This window comes from Abramis brama (assembly GCF_963993115.1).
Source record: "Abramis brama genome assembly, chromosome: 1".
Classification (NCBI taxonomy): Eukaryota; Metazoa; Chordata; class Actinopteri; order Cypriniformes; family Leuciscidae; genus Abramis; species Abramis brama.
The window spans coordinates 51,367,804-51,389,383 of NC_139963.1; the positions used below are offsets into that span (position 1 = coordinate 51,367,804).

The following is a 21,580-nucleotide window of genomic DNA, read 5'->3' on the forward strand; positions in this document are numbered from 1 at the left end:
GAGTAGAGCCTGAGCTTCAGTTCAGATGAGCAGAGAAACACTGATGATGATGATGAAGAGTAGAGCCTGAGCTTCAGTTCAGATGAGCAGAGAAACACTGATGATGATGATGAAGAGTAGAGCCTGAGCTTCAGTTCAGATGAGCAGAGAAACACTGATGATGATGATGAAGAAGAGTAGAGCCTGAGCTTCAGTTCAGATGAGCAGAGAAACACTGATGATGATGATGAAGAGTAGAGCCTGAGCTTCGGTCCAGATGAGCAGAGAAACACTGATGATGATGATGAAGAGTAGAGCCTGAGCTTCAGTTCAGATGAGCAGAGAAACACTGATGATGATGATGAAGAGTAGAGCCTGAGCTTCAGTTCAGATGAGCAGAGAAACACTGATGATGATGATGAAGAGTAGAGCCTGAGCTTCAGTTCAGATGAGCAGAGAAACACTGATGATGATGATGAAGAGTAGAGCCTGAGCTTCAGTTCAGATGAGCAGAGAAACACTGATGATGATGATGATGATGATGAAGAGTAGTGCCCGAGCTTCAGTCCAGATGAACAGAGAAACACTGATGAAACGCTGTGTTGCTTTATTTAACAGACAGTAATAGTATTGCAGGGTTGTTTATTACTTTATTTAGTTGTTGTCTTAGTTAAGTGTTTGTACACAAAATATTTTGAAGTACAAATAATAGTCCTACAAACTTACTTGAGGATGCAATGATGAAGTACCGACAGAGAAAAATAAGACTTGTGCCAGCTTAAATAAAGCCTGACAAATGATAAAACAATACAGTAAAAGTACAATAGCTGCAAACTGAGAATAAACCTCCAGTCAGTTCTCTCCTGTCCTGCCAAATAAAGGGGAAAGTAATAATAAAAGAAAAACAAACAAGACCATGCTGAAATACTACAGAATTAATGGTAATTACAATTTCTTACTATTAATATACAAATCAAGTTACGTTTAAGTTATTTCAATCATCTGATGACTGCAGTGTCCTCCTCCATTCTGCTCTATCATTGTGTCAATCTTCTTCAGTAGATCATTCTCCTGATCTCTGTTTCTCATGTCTCTTTTGTCTTTATTGCGTAACTTAATCTATTGTTCACCTCAATGAGGTTTTCTATGGTCTCAATAAGCTGGCATTTACTCCTAAAACATTGAGGAAAAATAAAGGATAAATTCACACTTCTGGTAGCCTGGCAAGCCAGACATACATCAAGATGTTAGGTCTGGCAACTCACTATTGGCACGGCTCAAGCCGAGGGGCGGGATAAACCGTTGTCTTTCAAATTCCCTCTGCACGCAATAGGATAGCGCTACAACCAACCAGAGCGTTTTCCTTTTTTAAGAATGACTTAAAGCTGCAGTCAGCCAGATTTTTTTTATCATATTCACTATGCTCCGACAGAACAACATAAATCAGCCAGTTTTAGAAAAAAAACGCTTCTACCTCCTCCTGGAGCCTGTTATTTATTTAGCATTATACTACAGGGCCGTTGAATGCTTGAATCTGATTGGTTGACGAACGTTCTAAGGTGTGCATTATTTTCAGGGAAATGCACAGCTAAAGTAGTTCCAGGCAGGTCTTGACCACATTACAGTTCCATATCACTTCGCGTAGTTAACTGTAATAACGGAAAATAGGATACAATTCATAACAAGAAAAAACATTTAGCCCCATGCGCTTGATCTGCAATTTTCAATGTCTAGCTTCACAATCAATGGAAACATGCAGTTTAATTTTAATAAATAAAGCCTATATTTCTATCTATAATCAATAGAAAATTAAACTGAATATAGGGTAAATAAATGGATAGTCCTGCAGCACGGATTTTTATTGCAGATAATATAACAAATAAATAATTATTGATAGGCCTTACTTGTTAAAAGGCTTTTTTCCCCCATTTATTTGGCTAGTCTACTATCATCTGTCAATAATAGAAAAAAAAAAGAATGAACGAATTAATTAAAACGAATTGAATTAATAAATAAATAATAATAGGCTATTGACGCACATGCTTTTCTGTCTCATTATTGCAACATCTCTCTCTAATAACTGCATAAAGCCGAGCCGAGGACTCACTTTAAGGCCGGTTATGAATGTAATTTGATGACTGATCATGCCCAAACGCTTGTTCAGCGCGTTCAGTCTGTGAATCAAAGTCGGTGTTTAAAATATACTGCGATGAAAACAGTCTGAGAATGTGTCAGCTAGTCGTGTGTCCCCAGCATTAGTCTGCTATCAGTGGCTCAAACCTCCGTTACTAACTCTAAAATGACGTTTTGGAATTAGCAACGGAGGCATTGGATTAGATGCGTAAGAAATTAGTCCTACATACAAGAGCGTTTTAATGACAAAAACTTTACAAACGTCTTGAAATACATAATCTGAACAATGTTTCGAGGTGTGGTAAGTGTAGTATAAGCGGAATAATTGACTTCAGGTCGTTGAATTATTAGAAAAATAATGCACACCCGAGGTGTAACGGCCACTCCGCTTCGCGTCGTGACCGCATTACCACCTCGGGTGTGCATTATTTTTCTAATAATTCAACGGCCTGTCGTCAATTATTCCTTACAAAATCCACCGCTTCCGATTCTTCTGGTCCAATCAGCGCAGGGCTGTGTGAGATCTGACTGTCAATCACAGGTCGTGCACACGCCACAGATGGGGATCTTCCGGGAGACCACAAATGGGCACGACCCCCTCGCCTCTCGTGCACGTTACAATATCACACGCACACGCCTGAAGTTCGCAGGTGTGTTGGATTGTACGAAGCGTGATGGCGGAGAGAAAATCTACTAACAAGCTTCCAATTCCTCGGTTAACAACCAGAGCTAGGAGTTCCAAAACAACCAAGGAGAAGAAAATGATGCTTTGATGCTGAAGAGACGGTCGCGTTCACAGAAAATCTGGTGCACACGCACTGACGAGCGAGTGGGAGGGGGCTCGGTGGTGGTGGGGGAGGGGCATGAGAGTTGTAAACATTCAAAAGTCCCGTCAATTTGCCAGACTTGCCGACTGCAGCTTTAAGTACCGTTCTTTGTTCTTTTCTCAAAGAAAAGCTTAACTCCAAGTCCTCCAGAATCGCGGCCAAAAGTCGATTGGAAAGACTGTTCTCCAGCAGCAGCCGCCATTCTTTGTTTACAAGTAGCAGGGAACCGTTGCAACTCTGTCATCATTGTTAAGCCCGCCCGCCGACTCTACACTCTTTTAGAAAATAAAGTACATAATTGTACCTTTAGGGGTACAATGGCTTGTCACTGGGGCTGTACCCTCAAGGGTACATATTTGTACCCTTATGATTTGTACCTAAAGAGACCAGTCTTGTACCTGTGGTGACAATTTTGTACCTTTATTTAAGAGTACAAAAATGGACCCTTCAAAAATGGTACAAAATTGGCTTTAACAGGGTACAATCGTTGACTATAATGAGATTTATTTATATATATTACACACACACTGAATTAAAATCTGTATTTATTAAATCCTTTTCATTTTCACATTTTCCAACTTTTCATTTTTAAATGTTTTATATGTGACATATAAATTATTATCATCTGAGTAAGTGTCATTTGCCCAAAAGTCTATTTCATCTCCTTTCATCTCGACGCCGGTTACTTCTATGCCTGCTTCTGATATTTTCTGAAGGACCTCCTCGGTTGAAAGCCCTGTAAGAACCATGAGTAACAGTGCTATGACTTCTTCTCCACCGATGGCCAAAAGAAAGAAAGACCGCAAACTGGACGTTCTTTTAAATTGAGATTCAAGCAGCCAATCAGGGCTGGCTCTACACGATGTGATTGGCCTGACATGAGTTTGTTTTTTTTTCAGCTCGAAAGCCAACGGAGAGTTGCTAGACTACCCTGGCTGCAAAATAAATGTTGCTGCCGCTAGGGTGCGTCTAGATTTCTAGGTTACACTTCTGGCTATCTCTGTCACTAACTCTTCAGGTCTCATCTGTGTGTCAAAGAACCCAGGAGTATCAACTACAGACACAGATCTGCCTTTGTCTACATCTCTCATCATCTTCAAGCATCTGATTATTGTAGTGTCCTCCTCCATTCTGCTCTACCATTGTGTCAATCTTCTTCAGTAGATCATTCACCTGATCTCTGTTTCTCATGTCTCTATTGTTGAAGACGTGAAATCTGCCTCCACACTGATCAACTAGATCTCTTAAAGCTGAGCTCTCCTGAATGTGTGTCTCTATGGCCTCTCCTCTCAGCAGATCTCCATGAGTGAAGAGAATGATGGAGTATTTTAACACTTCTTCACCAAACAACATCTCAATCTTCTTAATAATCTGTTCAACCCCTCCAAAATTTCTGACACTGAACACAATGATAAAAGCGTGAGGTCCAGGACTGGATAAATAAACACTTCTGGCTATCTCTGTCATTAACTCTTCACGTCTCATCTGTCTGTGATAGAATTCAGGAGTATCAACTACAGACACAGATCTGCCTGAAACAGTGGTGTGTTTCACTGAACATTCACTGGTTACTGGCATCACACTGATCTCAGATCTGAACTCTCTCTGTCCCAGTATTGTGTTTCCAGCTGCACTCTTCCCAACTCCACCACTGCCCAGAAGAACAATCCGTCTGGATGAGAGAGCGGAGACTGGAATGTCCTTGATGTTGGTGAGGAATCTTTGTATTATTGACACTGTATAAAAAAAGAAAACAGATCACACAATCACTTATTTTACTACAACATGTACTTTACTGCACTAATAAAATACAGTTACAGTAACATATAGTAAATACCAATTCAGTATCCAGATTAATCAGACAGTATCACTGCTAAAACAGTGATAAAGCAATACAAATTGACATGTTTTAAGCTATTTTTTTATTAATATCGACGTTTTTAAGTTATCTTTCACTGCTAATGTGGAAAGAATTAATGACATATTTAATATTTTCAAAGAATGAAGCCTAATTCCTTAATGGCTATTTAATGTTCACATTCCCTACAAATCAAAAAAAGCTTTTTAGACTTTCAGATCCTCTGTAAAACTTTCAGAAGTGTCACTTGATCATGAGGTCCTATTGTCTTGTTGTTGAACACATGGTATCTCAAATCATATTTCTGAATGAGTTTCTTCAGTGATTCAGTGTCATTAATGAATTTATTAATTGTCATGTTTTCTTCTTCAGCTGTGTTCAGTTATGGGAAGATCAGATCATTTTATTGATTTGACGTTTTAAATTTCGTTCAGCAAAATTTATTCAAGCAAGTTAAAATGTTATATTTTCTATAGTTAAATTAATTCTCTAAACATGCCCACATATACAATCTTTGATCATATTCTGAAATAGGAAATCATTATAATGCAGCCAAAAAAAGCTTTGAAAATTCACATATTCAGCACATAATACAGAGATATTAAAATATTTGATTTCAGTCATTTCCACAGTGAGAAATAATTAATCTATGCAAATGTCCAGTGTTTCTAACATTACACGTTTGTATTTTAATAGACATTTTATACTATAAACTACATGAAACAATCAACATACTTTGCAAAGAGTGTGAAGCTATCAGAGAAAAGATGTATCAGGCTACAACATAACATGTCAAAACTAAACCTGACCAAAACACTAACCTTGTTAAAACAAAATTGACTGAAGAATCATGATTTGTTCACGCAAAATTTGTTAGTGAATGAGACCCAGTGTGACAGATCATCATAAATTCATTTTTGAATGTTGATTTTTGTCTGTATCTTTAAGTTTAAGCTACAGATTTTGGTTTTGTGTCAAGCTTACAGATGCAGAAAAGTGCATCACACTATAATGATGATTGTAAAGTCAGAATCAGAGAAGAAATATTTAAACACTGAAAACAAACATATTTATATTTCAACAGAATGTTTTACATTGAGTTATGAAGTTCAACTTACTCTCTGTGTGATCAGTAACTGGACTTTGTTTCTGGTGATGTTCAGATTTCAGTTTTTCTTGTTCTTCTTTTTTCTTCTCTTCTCTTTTCTGTCTCTCATCTTGTTTTTCTTTTCCCCACTGCATTCGTTCCAGTTTCATCTGCTCAAGCATTTCACTCTCCTTTTCTTCTCTCTCTTTTATTAGTGTTTTATATTGTTCTACTCTTGCATTAAACTCTTCTTCTCTTTTCTTTCTCTCTTTGTCATGATTCTGTCTTTCATTTTCTATTCTGTTCACCAGTGTGTCTATTTCCATCTTAATTTGGTCTTTTTCGGTTTTTATTTTTTCCTTTTCTTGTCTCATTTCCTCTATTTCATGTTTAAATGTCTCTCGTTCTTTTCTCATCTCGTCTCGTATTTCTCTCTGATGTTTCTCTTGTTCTATTATTTCTCTTTTGAGTTCCTCTTCTCGTCTCTTTCTCTCTTTGTCATGATTCTGTCGTTCTTCCTCCATCATCATTCTCATTCTCTCTTTCTCTTCTTCTAGTTTGTCCACCAGTTCTTCTCTTTCTCTGACTCTGTCCATCAGGATATTCATCTGTTGTTCTTGTCTTTCTCTCTCCATCTGTCTGAACATCTTACACGAGTAGAAACTCCCTCCGTTTGCTTTCACCATGTCGTCTATCTTCTCCAGTAGATCAGACACCTGTGTTCGGTCTCTAGTCTGATTATTATTGAACACATGATATCTGTTTCCACACGCTTCAATCAGGTTCATCAGAGGAGATCCAGGTTTTCCCAAACACTGTTCAATGGTTTTGTCCTTCAGGAAATCTCCTCTGGTGAAGAGCACCATGGTGAACATTAAAGATTTCTCACCAAACGTCTCTTGGATGATCTTCACTGATGTTGCTTCTTCTCGAGTGAATCGTTGTCCTAAATTGAGCACAATGATGAACACATGCGGTCCAGGCAGGATCATGGAGATGCAGTGTCTGATTTCTCTCTGGATCTCTTCATTAGTGAGTTCAGTATCAAACAGTCCTGGAGTGTCGATCACAGTAACGCGTCGGCCGTTGATGTCAGATATTTCACTCTGACTCTCTTTAGTCACTGACTCTTGAGATGTTTCTGCTGTAAACGCTTCTCTTCCTAAGATTGTGTTTCCTGTTGCACTTTTTCCAACTCCAGTTTTTCCCAGCAGCACAATCCTCAATTCATCTGGGTTTTCACATGAAACTGAAAATTAAAAACAGAACAAATCATACTGAAATTTAAGAAACCGTCTTCATTCATTCAAGTGACAAGATTATCAGAGGACTGGGGTAAGATGGACCACTTTTCACCAGTTTCATTATTTTGATGAGTCAAAAATATTCTTTGTTATATTTATACCAAATCAAACTCTAAAATGTAGTGCCTTTTCATGTTCCATAACTTAAAACGTTTAATAAGCGTTGGCACAACTTACCCCATGCCTGTTAATATGCTGGTCAGTAACCACAACAATGGAGAATTTAATATAATTTCTTTAAAAAAAACTGACACTCAGGAGAATACAAAGTAATGATAACCACTAACCAAACATGCCACATCAATGCAAGACTCAACACTGGGGAGAACTAAGGGCTTAAATACACAAAGAGAGGTAATCAACTGAACAGGTGTGTGAAACTAATTAACAACCAAGAAAACTAACTAGGGAACACAGAACACAGGCAAAATGGGAACATAGTACTGACTGAGGACGAAACCAAACAGAACTAAACATAACCCTGACATTATACCCCCCTTCGGAAAGGCACATCCTCACACAATAACTGTAGAGAGAGAGAGGGAGGGTGGGTGGGGGTCCTGGGGCAGATGGGGTGCAGGGCGAAGGGCACACAGCAAAAACTCCAGTGTTAAATTAACACTCAAGAGTGTTAAAGTTAATGAGATAATTAAGTGATTAATTGAGTGATGATTGAGCATTATTGAAGACACCTGATGTTAACAAGCAGAATCACTGAAGGAGAAAATCACAAATTGTAAGTTACCAGTATGGTGATTTGTGTTTGCTTTAGTTGGGCTCTTGACCCTTATATGTTTATTTTAAATTTTGCTTGTCTGCTGTTATTGATTTATAACAGTCAGATGAACAAAGAAAAAAAGTGATCTGATGGTGTTGGTTATATTATGACAATCATCATTTGAAATTGATCACTGAACTCATTAAGATCCTTATTTCTGACTTAGATTTATGTTGTTGGTTACAGCATAACTGATTCTGCAAAAATCATTTTTTTAGACACACACAGACGTCAAGATTCAGTCAATGCATCTCAACAATGGTGATGAGCAGAATATTCAATTAGGAAAAGTAAATTACATAGACAATTCAGATCATAATTTATTCATACCGCAATGCATGATGAGAACCATTAATGAGTTGTGATTGGTGGCAGCCACTGCAACATGCTTTTTTATTGTCACCATTATTGAGATTCACAGGCTGATTATTGATGTCTGTGTTTCTAAATAAATTCATTCTAACATCTTTTGATCAGAACAATGTTTATGAAATATTTTTGGATTATATGAAAAATACTGAAAATTATATACTGTAAAACCACAGAGTTGCTGTAATTAACAAGCTAAGCCATCTCAATAAGTTTCGTTTTATGGATCACAACATGATTATGTCAAAACATAACCAACACCATCAGATCACATTGTCTCTTTGTTCATCTGACTGTTATAAATCAATAACAGCAGACAAGTAAAATCTAAAGTAAACATATAAGGGTCAAGAGCCCAACTAAAGCAAACACAAATCACCATAATGGTGGCTTACAATTTGTGATTTTCTCCTTCAGTGATTCTGCTTATCATCAGGTGTCTTCAATAATGCTCAATCATCACTAAATTAATCACTTAATTATCTCATTAACTTTAACACTCTTGAGTGTTAATTTAACACTCATATTTAAACACTTTACACTCTTGAGTGTGGACTCATATACACTCCCAGGAGTGTTAATTTAACACTGGAGTTCTTGCTGTGCAGGAAACTGGCAGAGATGATAGTGGGAGAGACCAAGGGGTGATGATGGTGGGAGGATCCAGGGAGGACCGGGGAGCAGGAGTAGCCAGACAGGGACCCAGAGAACAGCCAGGACGATGGTGCACTGTAGAGTCAAGGGGGGAGGAGGAGGCATGGTGGAGACTTGGCTGACAAAAGCAGGGGGACAACTGATGGAGCCAAAGCCGAAGAAAGTGGAGACCCAGGCGGAGTCAGAGAGCAAATAAGACCAGACAACATTGATGGTTCTAGAGAGCAAGGAGGAGCCACAACAATGAGCAACCAAGGTGGAGCCAGGGTATTGCGGCGTATAAACTTAAAAACCAATCCAAACGCCGCAGCAGGCTAAGACATATGGGTTTATACTGAAGACGCGTCACGCTGAACCATTGCACATGATGGGATGTCTTTATTGTTCCATTTCACAAGCTTAGAAAGAACCAACACTTACTTTAATAGATGCATTTCATAAGCCGTGCAAAGATACCTCAGACAGCATTAACAGAAGATGATGAAGATGGTGATGGTGATGAAAGTTTCTCCACATGCTCACCCTACAGCCATAATCTAAACACACCGCCATGCCACACAGGTGAGTCCACACACTAATACAGACACCAGAGGACTGAGGCGGAGGCGGTGGGACTGAGGAACAAGTCAGAGCCAGAAGAAAAGCGGAGCCTGACGGAGCCATTTTGGAGGGACAAAGCACAGCTGAAGGCCCAGAAGATCGGGATGGAGGCAGAGATACATCTGATCAAAGTAGAGCTGGAGGGACAAGTGAGTCGGTGGAGCCATAAGGACGATGGGCCCAGGTACAGCTGAGGGAGTCAAGGGATCCTCTTGACTAGGCGGAGCTGGAGACCAGACCTGAGGAAAATCCACACAGCAGAGTGGCGACAGAGGAGACGTCAAGGGCTTGAAGGGAAACAGTGGTGGCGTGGCTGAGGAACTGTCTGTTATTGAAAGAGGAGGTGGAAGATGGAGGCTGGGCAAGATCCTCAGAGACACAGGAGACTTAGAGCTCGGTGGGACCAGTGGAGACACAGAAGACTTGGAGCTGGGCTGAACCAGCGGGGACACACGAGACTTGGAGCTGGGAATGGGGACCCATAGTTTACCAGCACCCACTCCACAAACGCTACGAAATTCCCCAGGCAGACATGCCTTTGTGCACTTGTTCAGGCTGGTTCTGAAAAATGTGCATCGTGTGTGGTCTGGAAAGTTTGTGAGGCACGCCAGGTCTAAAAAATCTTTGGTATGGTCCTCCAGGCTTTATTGCTCCTGCTCCAGGCAGAGCAGTTGTACGCCTGAAAAGTCCATGGTGGGGAAACAAAAGAGCAAAAAAAACCCCACAAATAATCTAATCTAGGTCTTGCGTTTTCTTACGCTATGCTGGCCAGTAACCGCGATTACAGAGAATTTAATTAATATAATTTCTTTAAAAAAACAGACACTCGGGATAATACAGGAAAAGGAATGATAACCACTAACCAAACATGCAAGACTTTATACTTCTGCACAGAGTGTCCACCGAAACTCACATCGTAGGCTGCGCACATAGCCGACACAGTCAGGAGCATTTATACATCTGTGTTCTGTCAGTAATACTCTGCACTTATACCGCCAAAACGCTAGTAGGTGATGGGGTTTCTATGTGCCTCTGTGTTGAGTTTGTTCGCCGCTGTTTAGAGTTTAGGCTACTACAAACAATGGCGACTGAAACTGAGTGGATCATGTTGGAATTGGAGCTGATTGTGTTAGTGTTAAAAAACAGTTACTTTTACTGAAATGACTTAAACCAAAATGCAGAAAGGAGAGAAGGCGTCAGAGGAGATGGTAAGTACAACCCATGAAATGCGTAGGAGGAAATACGATGCTACCAAGCCGACAAATCACAGATCTTACGGTCTGCATCATCGCGACATGCAGTTACATTTTCAGAGGGGAGCGTGCCAGGGTACGGCAAAGGGTACACAATTATTCATAGGCTACGCCGTACCTACTGCGTACACTCGACACAGGAATATTGGGCTTAAGGGTTTAAATATACAAGAAGAGATACTCAACTGAACAGAAACAGGTGTGTGAAACTAATTAACAACCAATGAAACTAATTGGGGAACACAGAATACATGCAAAACTGGAACATAGTACTGACTAAAGACTAAACTAAACTGAAACTTATCAGAACTAAACATAAGACTGACAGTAGTAAGATTAGCAGTATAAGTGGATTCGGCCAGACATCAGATATATATATATTTTTTTAAAGATTATCATATTATTGATTAATTAATTATATTATTCATCCTAACTAAAAGCTCTGTAGTTTTAGAATTGAACTGATTTTCTGGTTATTACCTTGTGACAGTAAAAGTGTCTCTTGTGAATGAATTTTCTTCTTCATCTCTTCATATTTCATCAGTTTTTTCATCTGTGCCTCCAGAAATGACTCTGTGGAGAAAAACTCTCTTCTGTTTTCTTCCAGCATCTTCTCAACGTTCTCCATCAATGTGGACACTTGTGTGGTGGGACCAAAGAAATGATGTCGTCCTCCAAAACTCTCAATGACAGAAAGCGTTTCTTCATTGAGTTCTGCTGTCTGATGATCTGAATTCTGCATTATGAGGATCATGATGTGTTTGTTGATCCTTGAGCTGAAGATCCTCTGGATCTCCTCCATTTCTGCTTTGTCTTCATTATTGAGTGGAGCATCAGGAATAAGGAGGAGGAAAACATGAACTCCAGGATCACAGAGAGACACACAGCTGAGAGTCTGACGCATCACTTCCTCCTCTGAGAGCCGAGTGTTGAACAGAGCTGGAAGCTCCACCAGACTGATCACACGTCCATGAAGCTCCACGCCTGATCTTCTGTCTTTCTGCTGCAGGATCAGCTCTGATACGGAGGACTTTAATGTGCCATCGCTCCCACACACAACAAGATTCAGCTTCTCTCCCTCTGAAACTGATAGAAGAGGAATACATTTAAAAACTGTTCATTTATCACTATAAACATCAAATATCATCACACTCACGTCTTTTGGCCTGTTGCTTCATTGTGAAACACTGTGAACCTTCAGCACAAACCAGGTGCTGTCCATCATTCATTTGCACAATGTCCTCAAACGTCTGCAGAAGATCATGAGAAGATCTGTTTCTCTGAAGACTGAAGTGTCTGCTGCAGCATTTCTGAATGATTTTCTGTAGGATGTCATTGGTTTCAGTCGGCTCTTGTGTGGTGAGAACCATGGTATGTTGATAAACCCGCTCAGAGAAAGAGTCCAGCACCTTCTCCACACACTCTTGATCTTCTGTTGAACACTGATCATGTTTGAGGAGCAGAACAATCACATGAGGTCCTGGATCAGACAGAGACACACACTCTCTCACAGTCTGTGTGATCTGATGATCTGAGATGTTTGTCTGGAGCAGCTGAGGACTATTGATGACCATCACACGTCTGTCCTTCAGTCTTCCTCCGACTCTCTCTACAACACCTGGAGGAGCTTCACTGTCAAACACCGCTCGTCCTAATAAGAAGTTTCCCACTCGACTGTTTTCTGACACACTCTTCCCTACCAGAACAATCCTTATATCGCTCACTGAAACACATACATGAGCAACATGTTATGACATCAAGATCTTTACCAAACTGGAAATCATCAGCATCAGCATCTGCTTTCAAGGTCTGAATTTCACATTTGTGTTTTGGAGGGACTAAAACTGACCAAATTAATCACATATCTTAATTTAAGTTAATCAGTGTTCATCTATATAAAGACTTCCCAGCAGGCACAGTATGCCAATGTGACGTCAGGAAAACGTTGGACTCCAACTAATCAAACGTCAGTCAGACGTCATATTTTGGTTGAAAATGAAAGTCAGGTTTTTAAGAATACAATTTCCTCTGGCTGCTATAATTGTGTGTAACTGCACAACAACTACATAAATGTATCCACTAACCATTCAGAAACGTCCAGGTGTGTCTAAAAGTTGAGTCTCTCTTCCTGAGTCTCTCCGTAAGGCTGCACTCACCACTGGTTATTTCTGAGATTCTGGATAAGTGAAACTATTTGCATGTTTTGTTATTGCTGGCGTGTCTGAAGCTTGTGTAAAGGATCGGCCTCTTCTGAACAGGCCCGGGGAGCAGCAGCTCATTTGCATTTAAAGGGACACACAAAAAAACGGAGCGTTTTTGCTCACACCCAAAAAGGGGCAAATTTGACAAGCTATAATAAATGATCTGGGGGTATTTTGAGCTGAAGTTTCACAGACACATTCTGGGGACACCATAGATCTATATTACATCTTGTGGAAAGGGGCATAGTATGTCACTTTTAAGTACAATAAAGTATAGGCATTTGTTCTACTGTAAGTTAGACACTTTTAAGTGAAACTTCCCAATTAACTTTTTTCCTGCCATAGACGGAATTATCCGGCTTCCAGTGTTTTCACTCTTAAACAGAGGGGGGAGCTATTACACATCTTCTGAAAGAGTACAGAATCTCCTGATCAAAACACATGCGAAGAAGAAGCAGAAACACAAGGAACAAGCATTGCTGACGCACATTTAGGGCTGTTGCGATAACCGCAATATTGTAGTACAGCGCTACTTACAAAGTCGAGCGCAGAGGAATGCAAGTAACAATAGCAACCGCGATATTTGCGTGTTTTCTTTTTTCATAAGGCTATACCTTTCTTGTTATGAATTTCGTGCATGTGTATTGAATGTTAATAAGTTAATAATGATAACAAGGCTGTGTTTATCGTGGTGATTTGTAATGAGGTTTTTTGGATTTGCAATTATCAAGCCTAGACAGTGATTGAGAGAGATGGATTGAGCGTGTGCGATTCTACGTCTGTCTTTGAGGTCAAGTCATATTCGGGAAAAGGTTGCCGTGTCCAAGGAAAGCGAAATATTTGTCGTATCATCCTTTTAACATTTAAGGGACTGTTCACATATCGCTTCTTTTGCGCGCTCAAGTTAATTATTTCAAATGTAGGCCCGCAGCAGGCACACTCATACCGGAAGCGATGAGAAGCAGAGCTACAGCACACATCTTTCGGTGGTGGAAATCCATTACAGAAACTTCCTCGTCGTTGTGGAGAGCGCATGGTTGCATAGCATCGACAGACACCATGGGAGCGCAATCGCTTTGGAAAGGAGACAGTGGCCCTCCTTCCATGCACTGAATGGCACTGGTCAATGCATTGAATCAATGCCACTGGTCTCTATTCCCCTTATTCACCGCGCCTCCATCTTGAAAACCAAAACGAGGCTAGGGGGTACACTACCGTTTCATCTCTTCCGGAATTAACAGTGAATTATGTTGAAAAATGGGCAAATAACGACTGCAAGAATCCCCAGCTGTTTTGCTGAAAGGTTACAGCAACAGGATCGAGGGATATGTGCACAATGTGGAAGGTAATGCACAGACGATGACGGCTTTTTTTCTGAAATCAACATGAGCTAACGATACTTTTAAACAGAGTTGGAGCAGCCAGAGAAATACTACTGTTCAAAAATAAAGGTCAAGAGCCCAACTTAAGCAACCACTGGTCACCATAATGGTGACATGAAACAAACCATTCCATAAAACATTACCATCTAAACGTCTGTTAAATCTAAATAAGACCGTGTGTAGATGTATGACAGAAATAAAGTCAAACTGGTAAAATAATAAGTGCAATAATGGTTCAAAGTCAGTAGTTTTTATTTCTCTTTTCTGTTCTTGTTTCTCTTTCCTTCAGTGAGTCTGCTTGTTATCATCAGGTGTCACCACTAATGGCCAATCATCACTTAATTAATCACTTAATTACCTCATTAACTTCAGCACTGCTTCAGTGTTAACTCAATTAACTCATTAACTTAAACACTGCTTCAGTGTTAATTTTAACACCCTGTAGTGTGGACACATATGTACACTGAGGAGTGTTAATTTAACACTGGGGATTTTGCTGTGTGGACTCCTATATTACAGTTTCAATTAGTAGGCTATTAAATGCATTTTCTGAGAATTTATATTTCAAGTTTTTACTGCAAATGTCCCGTTTATAACTCTGGAATTGGCCAATATTAAATAATTTATCCTCAACTAGTTTTGTGGTGTAGGTCTACGTATTGTATGTTAAACTACACATTAAGAGAATAAATTATTATGCAAGTACTTTTACTTTTAATACTTAACGTACATTTAAAATCAGGTACTTTTTACTTAAAGTGTAAGTTGCAGGTTAACCACCACAGCCAATTAATGTGTAAATTAAAGTGCTCTATATGTATATATTTAATTATTTCTGTCTTAAAATGCATTAAAATAACATTTATTGGGGTTTCTTCAAAGGTAGCGTGTTTTTTCAGTTACTGGGTGATGACGTCACAAGAGGAACTCGCAACCCATACTCTGCTAGATTCCCACTGTATTACGGCTATTTGGAGAACAACTGTGGATGTGGGAAACCATCAAATTCTTTATGGACCACAGCCCTACAATTTTTAACTGGTCAGGCGTGAGATAGGGGAGCCATGGCACTCAAAGAGTTATTAATGCTTGGTGTGAGGAGAATTAGTGGAGGGTTAGCCTGGTGAGTAACGTTAGCTACGTTAGAGCAAGTCTAGCCTGGTGCAAACTTAACCCGGATAATATAATGGAACAAGCAAGTCTTTTCAAAATATTGCCGTCATGTAGAATAGCAAGGAGGGACAACGACTGAAGACATTATTTACTTACAGTAAGTCAGTCCAAATCAGAGCTGCAAGCCTGCAACGTTAGAGATGCACACACTGCACAGGCATCAATCGCTAGTCTCATCGACGCCTCAAACGTCATGTAATAATACCCTTCCTCAATCCACGTGTTATCAATTTCTCACGATTTAATTAGCGATGTTTATTGTCAGAAAAGAAAAAGAGAGATCGATGTCCCCATCACTGTGTTTGTGTGGGCTATGCCACCCAGTTGAATGTGGAGAGTGTGTGCTGCCGTGAGGTGAGCGCGTTTAGTAGTTTAGTGGAACAGCTCGACCTGCGACCGGCTGATCTGACGTGCCTGAACCCGTTTGTTTTGCGAATAGCGTATTCTCATTTCAGGCAGGATCACGATCCCCTTGAAGTCAGCACACACGAGTATGTTTACAATGGAGTTATTTTATCCATAATTTGTTTTATCAAATAAAACATACAACCAACTTTTCTTAAGTTATGTAAGGCGAATATAGCTGCTAGTGTACGGTAATTCTACTAGTGAGTTCCTCTTATGACGTCACGCCCCATCTAGTGGAAGGGAGTGGGAGCGGTTAAAACCACTGTTAAAAGTGCCAACTTTTCATATTATATCAGCATTTTGGCATAAAAAACAATGGTGGGCGGTTCTTATCTTTATGTTTAATAAACACATTGCATTACTTCGTGAAAAATTTAACCTGCAACTTACACTTTAAGTAGGGTTTTCATTGTGGTACTTCTACTTTTACTAAAGTAAATATGTCTCTGGTTATTTGTACTTTTACTTAAGTACTGAGATTCAGTACTTCCTCCACCACTGGACGTAGGTGAATAAGGCGAATTAAGTGAGGCATCAGCTTCAGCGTTACCCATGTGACGCACTGCTGGTCAGCTGAGCCTTAAAAAGTGAAGTTCAAAGTTAAAAATAATTAACACCTTGTTTCAATACATCTATCTTTTAATGAATCCGCATTTTGAACGTGTTCATTGAATGAACAGTTTAATGACTAATGACAGACACTACCTTGCCAATGGTAGTAACAAGTAACTGTGCGCTGAGTGACAGCCTGTCTATGCGCAGAGAGTGAGACGAAGGCTCTGTCCCAAATGGCACACTTCATATGCACTTTCGCTCTTGTTGACTTACAAAGGCTGTCGTGTGCGAGTGTCCGTTAGGTCCATGAGACCGGCTTAGGGTGTCCCATTTGTCATTTTAGATATGACTGATTTTTATTTTTCAAGTGATTGTTTTAAATGTAGCCATTGAGTCTGTTTCTATATGATGATCCTGTTTGAGTTGAGCCCAGCTGCTTATAGTTTGAGATAATCAGTTATTATCTGAACCAGAGATGACTGACTAATATGACTGATGTCTATTCAACTATTAATATCATTCATATATTCATAATCTCTGACCTCTGCTTTCTCTGCTGGACATGATGATATTCTGTTCTTTCTTCAGTCTTCAGTGGATCATCTTCTCTGACTCCTGACTTCTGTCTCTTCATCATCCTGTGAGAGATTACAGTGATTTTATTTTATTAACACACACTAATGAGATCATGTTACCACACCACAACATTTATTTGAATATGATACTTTAATATGCCGTTGTTTAAAACTATTCTGTCTGGGAGTTGGTTTTCTCCAAAACACACACATTACATAAATTGCTATACTGATAAAAACTGAATGATTGTTTTGGGGTGTTTCTGTGTATATGAGCATCTTATTACAATGATTTGCTCAAAGACATACAAATAACTTAGCATCAGAGTTGTATAGTCCAGGGGTCAGAAAATAAAAGTCCTGCCATATGTTTATTCCACCCATGAACTCAGTCAGCTGGACTTTTACTTTCTGAACCTGGACTTTACACCTCTGACTACATGTCAGCCAAGAGCAAAGAAATAAACCAGAACTGGACCTTATCTGAGCCACAAAATCTGTGTATATTAAATATGGAGTAATTTCAGCCACAGCCTCAGATGAAATCCACTGAAGAGAAAAGAAGACATTAAATCTGTGAAGATCTCAGCAGAGGAGGATTAAACAACTCCACAAACAGCATTACCAGCTTCACTTATTACTAACCAGACTGACTTTATTTATGTCAGACGTCTACAGAAGTTTTTATTGAGAATTAACAGAGGTTTAACTCTGTGTTTCATTTGAAGTCACCATAACAGTGATGAGTGCTTCCATTAGTTTGGCTCTTAACTCATATTATATCTTTTGTCTTTTTTGGCTGCTATGATGGTGTGTTTGTCAAACACATTTGCAGCAGCAAAGAAAGCTAAAGTGAAATGAGATCAGGTGATGATGGTTACCTGTTGATGGTTTAATAATCATCATGAAGTATCCTGCTCCACTGACGCTTTTCAAATCTAACAATTGTGTTCCATTAAAAATTTCACATCACAAACCCTGAGTTACTGCAGTATGAGATCTAGCAGTATTATAAATGTCAATATAGTATTATTCATTATGAATCAGTTAGAAGAATTTCATAAACTTGAGCACTAAGTGTTAATCTACTATGACAAACATCAATAATCAGCGTATGAATCTCAACAATGGTGACAATCAAAAGTACCTTGCTGCAATGCATGCTGGGTACCAGCATAGTACAAAACTCCCAGCATGCATTGCAACATGAATAAATTATGCAGCTGAATTGTCCTATAATTTTAATTTTAAATATTTGCTTTTATTTTTTTGCTGTTGTTTTTGTAGTGACATTTAGTAGCTTTTTTGCAATGTTCAGAGTTGATCAGTTTATCTGAATATTTTTGATTGTCACCATTGTTGAGATTCATATGCTGATTGTTGATAAGTGTGTGTGTCATACTAAATAAACAATTTTTGTTCTCATGTTTGTTAAAATATTTTAACTGATAGATATAATACAGCTTAATCTCATACTGCAGTAACACAGGGTTCATGATATCAATATATTATTTGAACAAAACTAATTTTTAATACAAATTACAAAAGTGATTCAGGCAATAGCATTATGATTACAAAGCCATCAATAAGTAACCAACCTAACCTGCACTGATTAAATGTAGCTTTGTTTGCTGCTACATATGTGTTTGACAAACACACTGTCACAGCAGCCAAAAAAGACGATAAACATAATCAGAGTTAAGAGCCCAACTAATGGAAACACTAATCACTCTTATGGTGACTTCAAATGAAACACATTAAGAGTTAATCCTCAGTTAATTCTCAATAAAACTTTTGTAGACGTCTGACAGAAATAAAGTCAGTCTGGTTAGTAATAAGTGAAGCTGGTAATGCTGTTTGTGGAGTTGTTTAATCCTCCTCTGCTGAGATCTTCACAGATTTAATGTCTTTTTATCTTCAGATGATTTCATTCGCACGGGATTAGTATTTTACCTGGTGACCTCTAGTCATTTGTAATAATTGCGGAGGTTGTCTGTGATCTTAATCCCGTGCGAATCGACCATGTCTGTAATTTGTAAAGTAAAAATTCCCCCGCAAATGACCTACCATATTTCGCCGAACACTGATGATATTAGTCCCGTGCGAATCGGCATCTCTGTGATTTGGCGGGGTCGTATATATTTTTTTCAAGGTTTTTGTTTCCCATGCGCTTTTTTATCCATCTTTCGTGAAGAATAGATGCTGCGTATACAATTTGCAGAAAGAGAAAGCTGAAAAAACATTATTAGATTGAGAGGAATGACACGTATAGCAACATGCGGTGAGGAGCATTCTTCTGTTTATGATATATCATACAGCTAGAACTATAATAACGACAAGACATTTCCAAGCAATAGCCTATTGACATCATATCCGGGAGATAAGTCAGTAAATTCGAGTAAAATCACAGGCTTCGGTTATCCTGTGCGAATGCACCACACGAAATTCAGACGTGGGGGGGGTAATTTCTAAATCCCACGAGGTCCCCATATAATACTAATCCCGTGCGAATCGGGCTTAAGACTGTGTCTGAAGTCATTTGTAGTTCTTGTGTTTCTGCTCGTCTCTTTTTCTGTTCTCTTCTTTCCTTCAGTGATTCTGCTTGTTAACTTATTAAGGCTCAGATGACTCCATATTTAATATACACAGATTTTGTGGCTCAGATAAGGTCCAGTTCTGGTTTATTTCTTTGCTCTTGGCTGACTTGTAGTCAGAGGTGTAAAGTCCAGGTTCATAAAGTAAAAGTCCTGCTCAGAATTTTGTTCCAATCACCTGGATTTGCTAACTAGCAGTTTTTCAGCGAGGAGATAGAAATCAGCTGACAGAGTTCATGGGTGGAATAAACATATGGCAGGACTTCTACTTTCTGACCCCTGGACTATACAACTCTGCGTAGCATATTTGATTTAACAACAAAAAAAAAAGAGCCATTTCAGAAATTTGTTTAGCCAATTGTATGTAACAATACAATTGCACATTTTGCACTTAAAATATACAGAATCTAGACGCACCATATGGTTCCATATGAAAGTGAAACCAACCATTGTACAGTTACAATTACACTCCTAATTAATCTAAAATGGTCATTTTGTGCTGTGTATAGTATTTACATATTACATTACGCTCCACAGTGTCTTTAAAGTTAAATTGATACCTGCATGTCGAGTATTGTCATTTCCTTCAACAAAGCAGGAAGAAATCTGTGTGGGCGGGGTTAGTGACGTCACAGTCAACCAAACCAATCCTAGCATGGCAAGACATTTTAGCTTAATGTTCCCAGTGTGTTACTCGTCATAATTGTATTATTACTAGTAAGAATTTAATTAGAGAGCAAACCAATTTAATTCTTACTAATAACAATTACAATCAGAGAGCTCTACAAATGAATTTTTACTTGTCATATTTTTTCCATTCACTTCCATTCATTTTTAATTACAGAGCTCTACAATTACATTTTTACATGTGAAATATATTTTTAATACCTGAGGTAATATTTCTCATAATTTATTCAGAGGGTATGAACTATTGTTTTTCATATCCATTTTCTTGAAAATGTATTTTCTTAAAAGTGATCCCAACCATGTCGTTTCTCTTTATCACTATCATTTTAGATGTGGTGTGAACTCTGCTATTCTTTAACATTGAGAACGATTTTTAGAACTATATCTTTGTCGTTATTTGTATCGTTGTTGTTCTTGGTGTGAACAGTAGAGATTGCAATTACGAGTGACGCTATAGTGTTTCTTCTTGTGCAGTGTATCCAATAAACTACATACATACACAAAGAGTCACCGAACCAACCGTTTATTCATATCTGTTCATACTGACAGAGCAGCTACTGCCGCTAACAAGTTCAAGCCAGACTTCTTCACCTTCTCACTCCAACAACCCCCTTTACCCCCCAGGTGGCCCTCTAGTGGAGTCTGCCATAATCCTAGTGAACAGTGAGGAACATATAATGTGATATTCTGCATATAGACTGGTTAAGCTGCAGTCACATTTTAAAATGTGTTCAAATAGAGAAACATTTTAAATATGTAATCATATTTCACAATATTACTGTTTTTGACTATCAAATAAATGCAGCCTTTATAAGAATGTTCTTTCAAAAACATAAAAAAAAACTTCCAGATCCTAGATTTGTGAACGATATTAGGGTATATAAGTTTAGAAATACATAATATACCTATAGCCTATCAAATAAACTAAAAATATATCAGTTATACTACGGTAATATAGGCAATAAAGTTCCATTGAAAAATTTCACTGTTGAAGTTAAATCACAAACTTATCTACTCACTAATACTTGCTTATTAGATTATCAATTATTGTAATTTATTTTAGGCATCACAGCTTGACTTTATATTATAAGACGCAAGGTTTGGAAAACATTTTTCTTTTACGAAGCACTCGACTCCGCGCACTGAGGCCTTCTGCTGGTTAA

General features: G+C 38.7%; 2 protein-coding genes across 3 annotated transcripts in view; one reads left to right on the forward strand and one right to left on the reverse strand.

Moving 5' to 3' along the window:
* Positions 1-21,580, forward strand: part of LOC311081559 (DNA-directed RNA polymerases I, II, and III subunit RPABC2-like) — a gene marked incomplete at its 5' end in the record, with an annotated part of 120,047 nt that overhangs the window by 31,513 nt on the left and 66,954 nt on the right. The window lies entirely within an intron of this gene.
* On the reverse strand, positions 3,468-20,367 carry LOC311087115 (GTPase IMAP family member 8-like). 2 transcript variants are annotated; one of them, XM_084120358.1, is made up of 7 exons: positions 20,291-20,343; positions 19,204-19,338; positions 17,104-17,199; positions 11,999-12,565; positions 11,323-11,928; positions 5,916-7,133; positions 3,468-4,675 (listed from the first exon to the last, which is right to left on the reverse strand). In XM_084120358.1, the coding sequence occupies exons 3-7, from the start codon at positions 17,123-17,125 to the stop codon at positions 3,990-3,992; spliced, it is 3,099 nt and encodes a 1,032-aa protein (XP_083976484.1). In that variant the 5' UTR covers positions 17,126-17,199; positions 19,204-19,338; positions 20,291-20,343; the 3' UTR covers positions 3,468-3,989. The 2 variants fall into 2 exon arrangements, with proteins under 2 accessions (XP_083976484.1, XP_083976483.1); XM_084120357.1 differs by lacking the exon at positions 19,204-19,338 and having other exon boundaries at positions 20,291-20,367.

Excerpts from the sequence above, each read along its gene's own strand:
- LOC311087115 (XM_084120357.1), bottom strand. The coding sequence starts at position 17,125 with ATGTCCAGCAGAGAAAGCAGAG. Across the intron at positions 11,929-11,998 it reads GAAGCAACAGGCCAAAAGAC|TTTCAGAGGGAGAGAAGCTG; the intron begins GTGAGTGTGATG and ends CTCTTCTATCAG. Across the intron at positions 7,134-11,322 it reads GACACTTTTACTGTCACAAG|TTTCATGTGAAAACCCAGAT; the intron begins GTAATAACCAGA and ends TTTAATTTTCAG.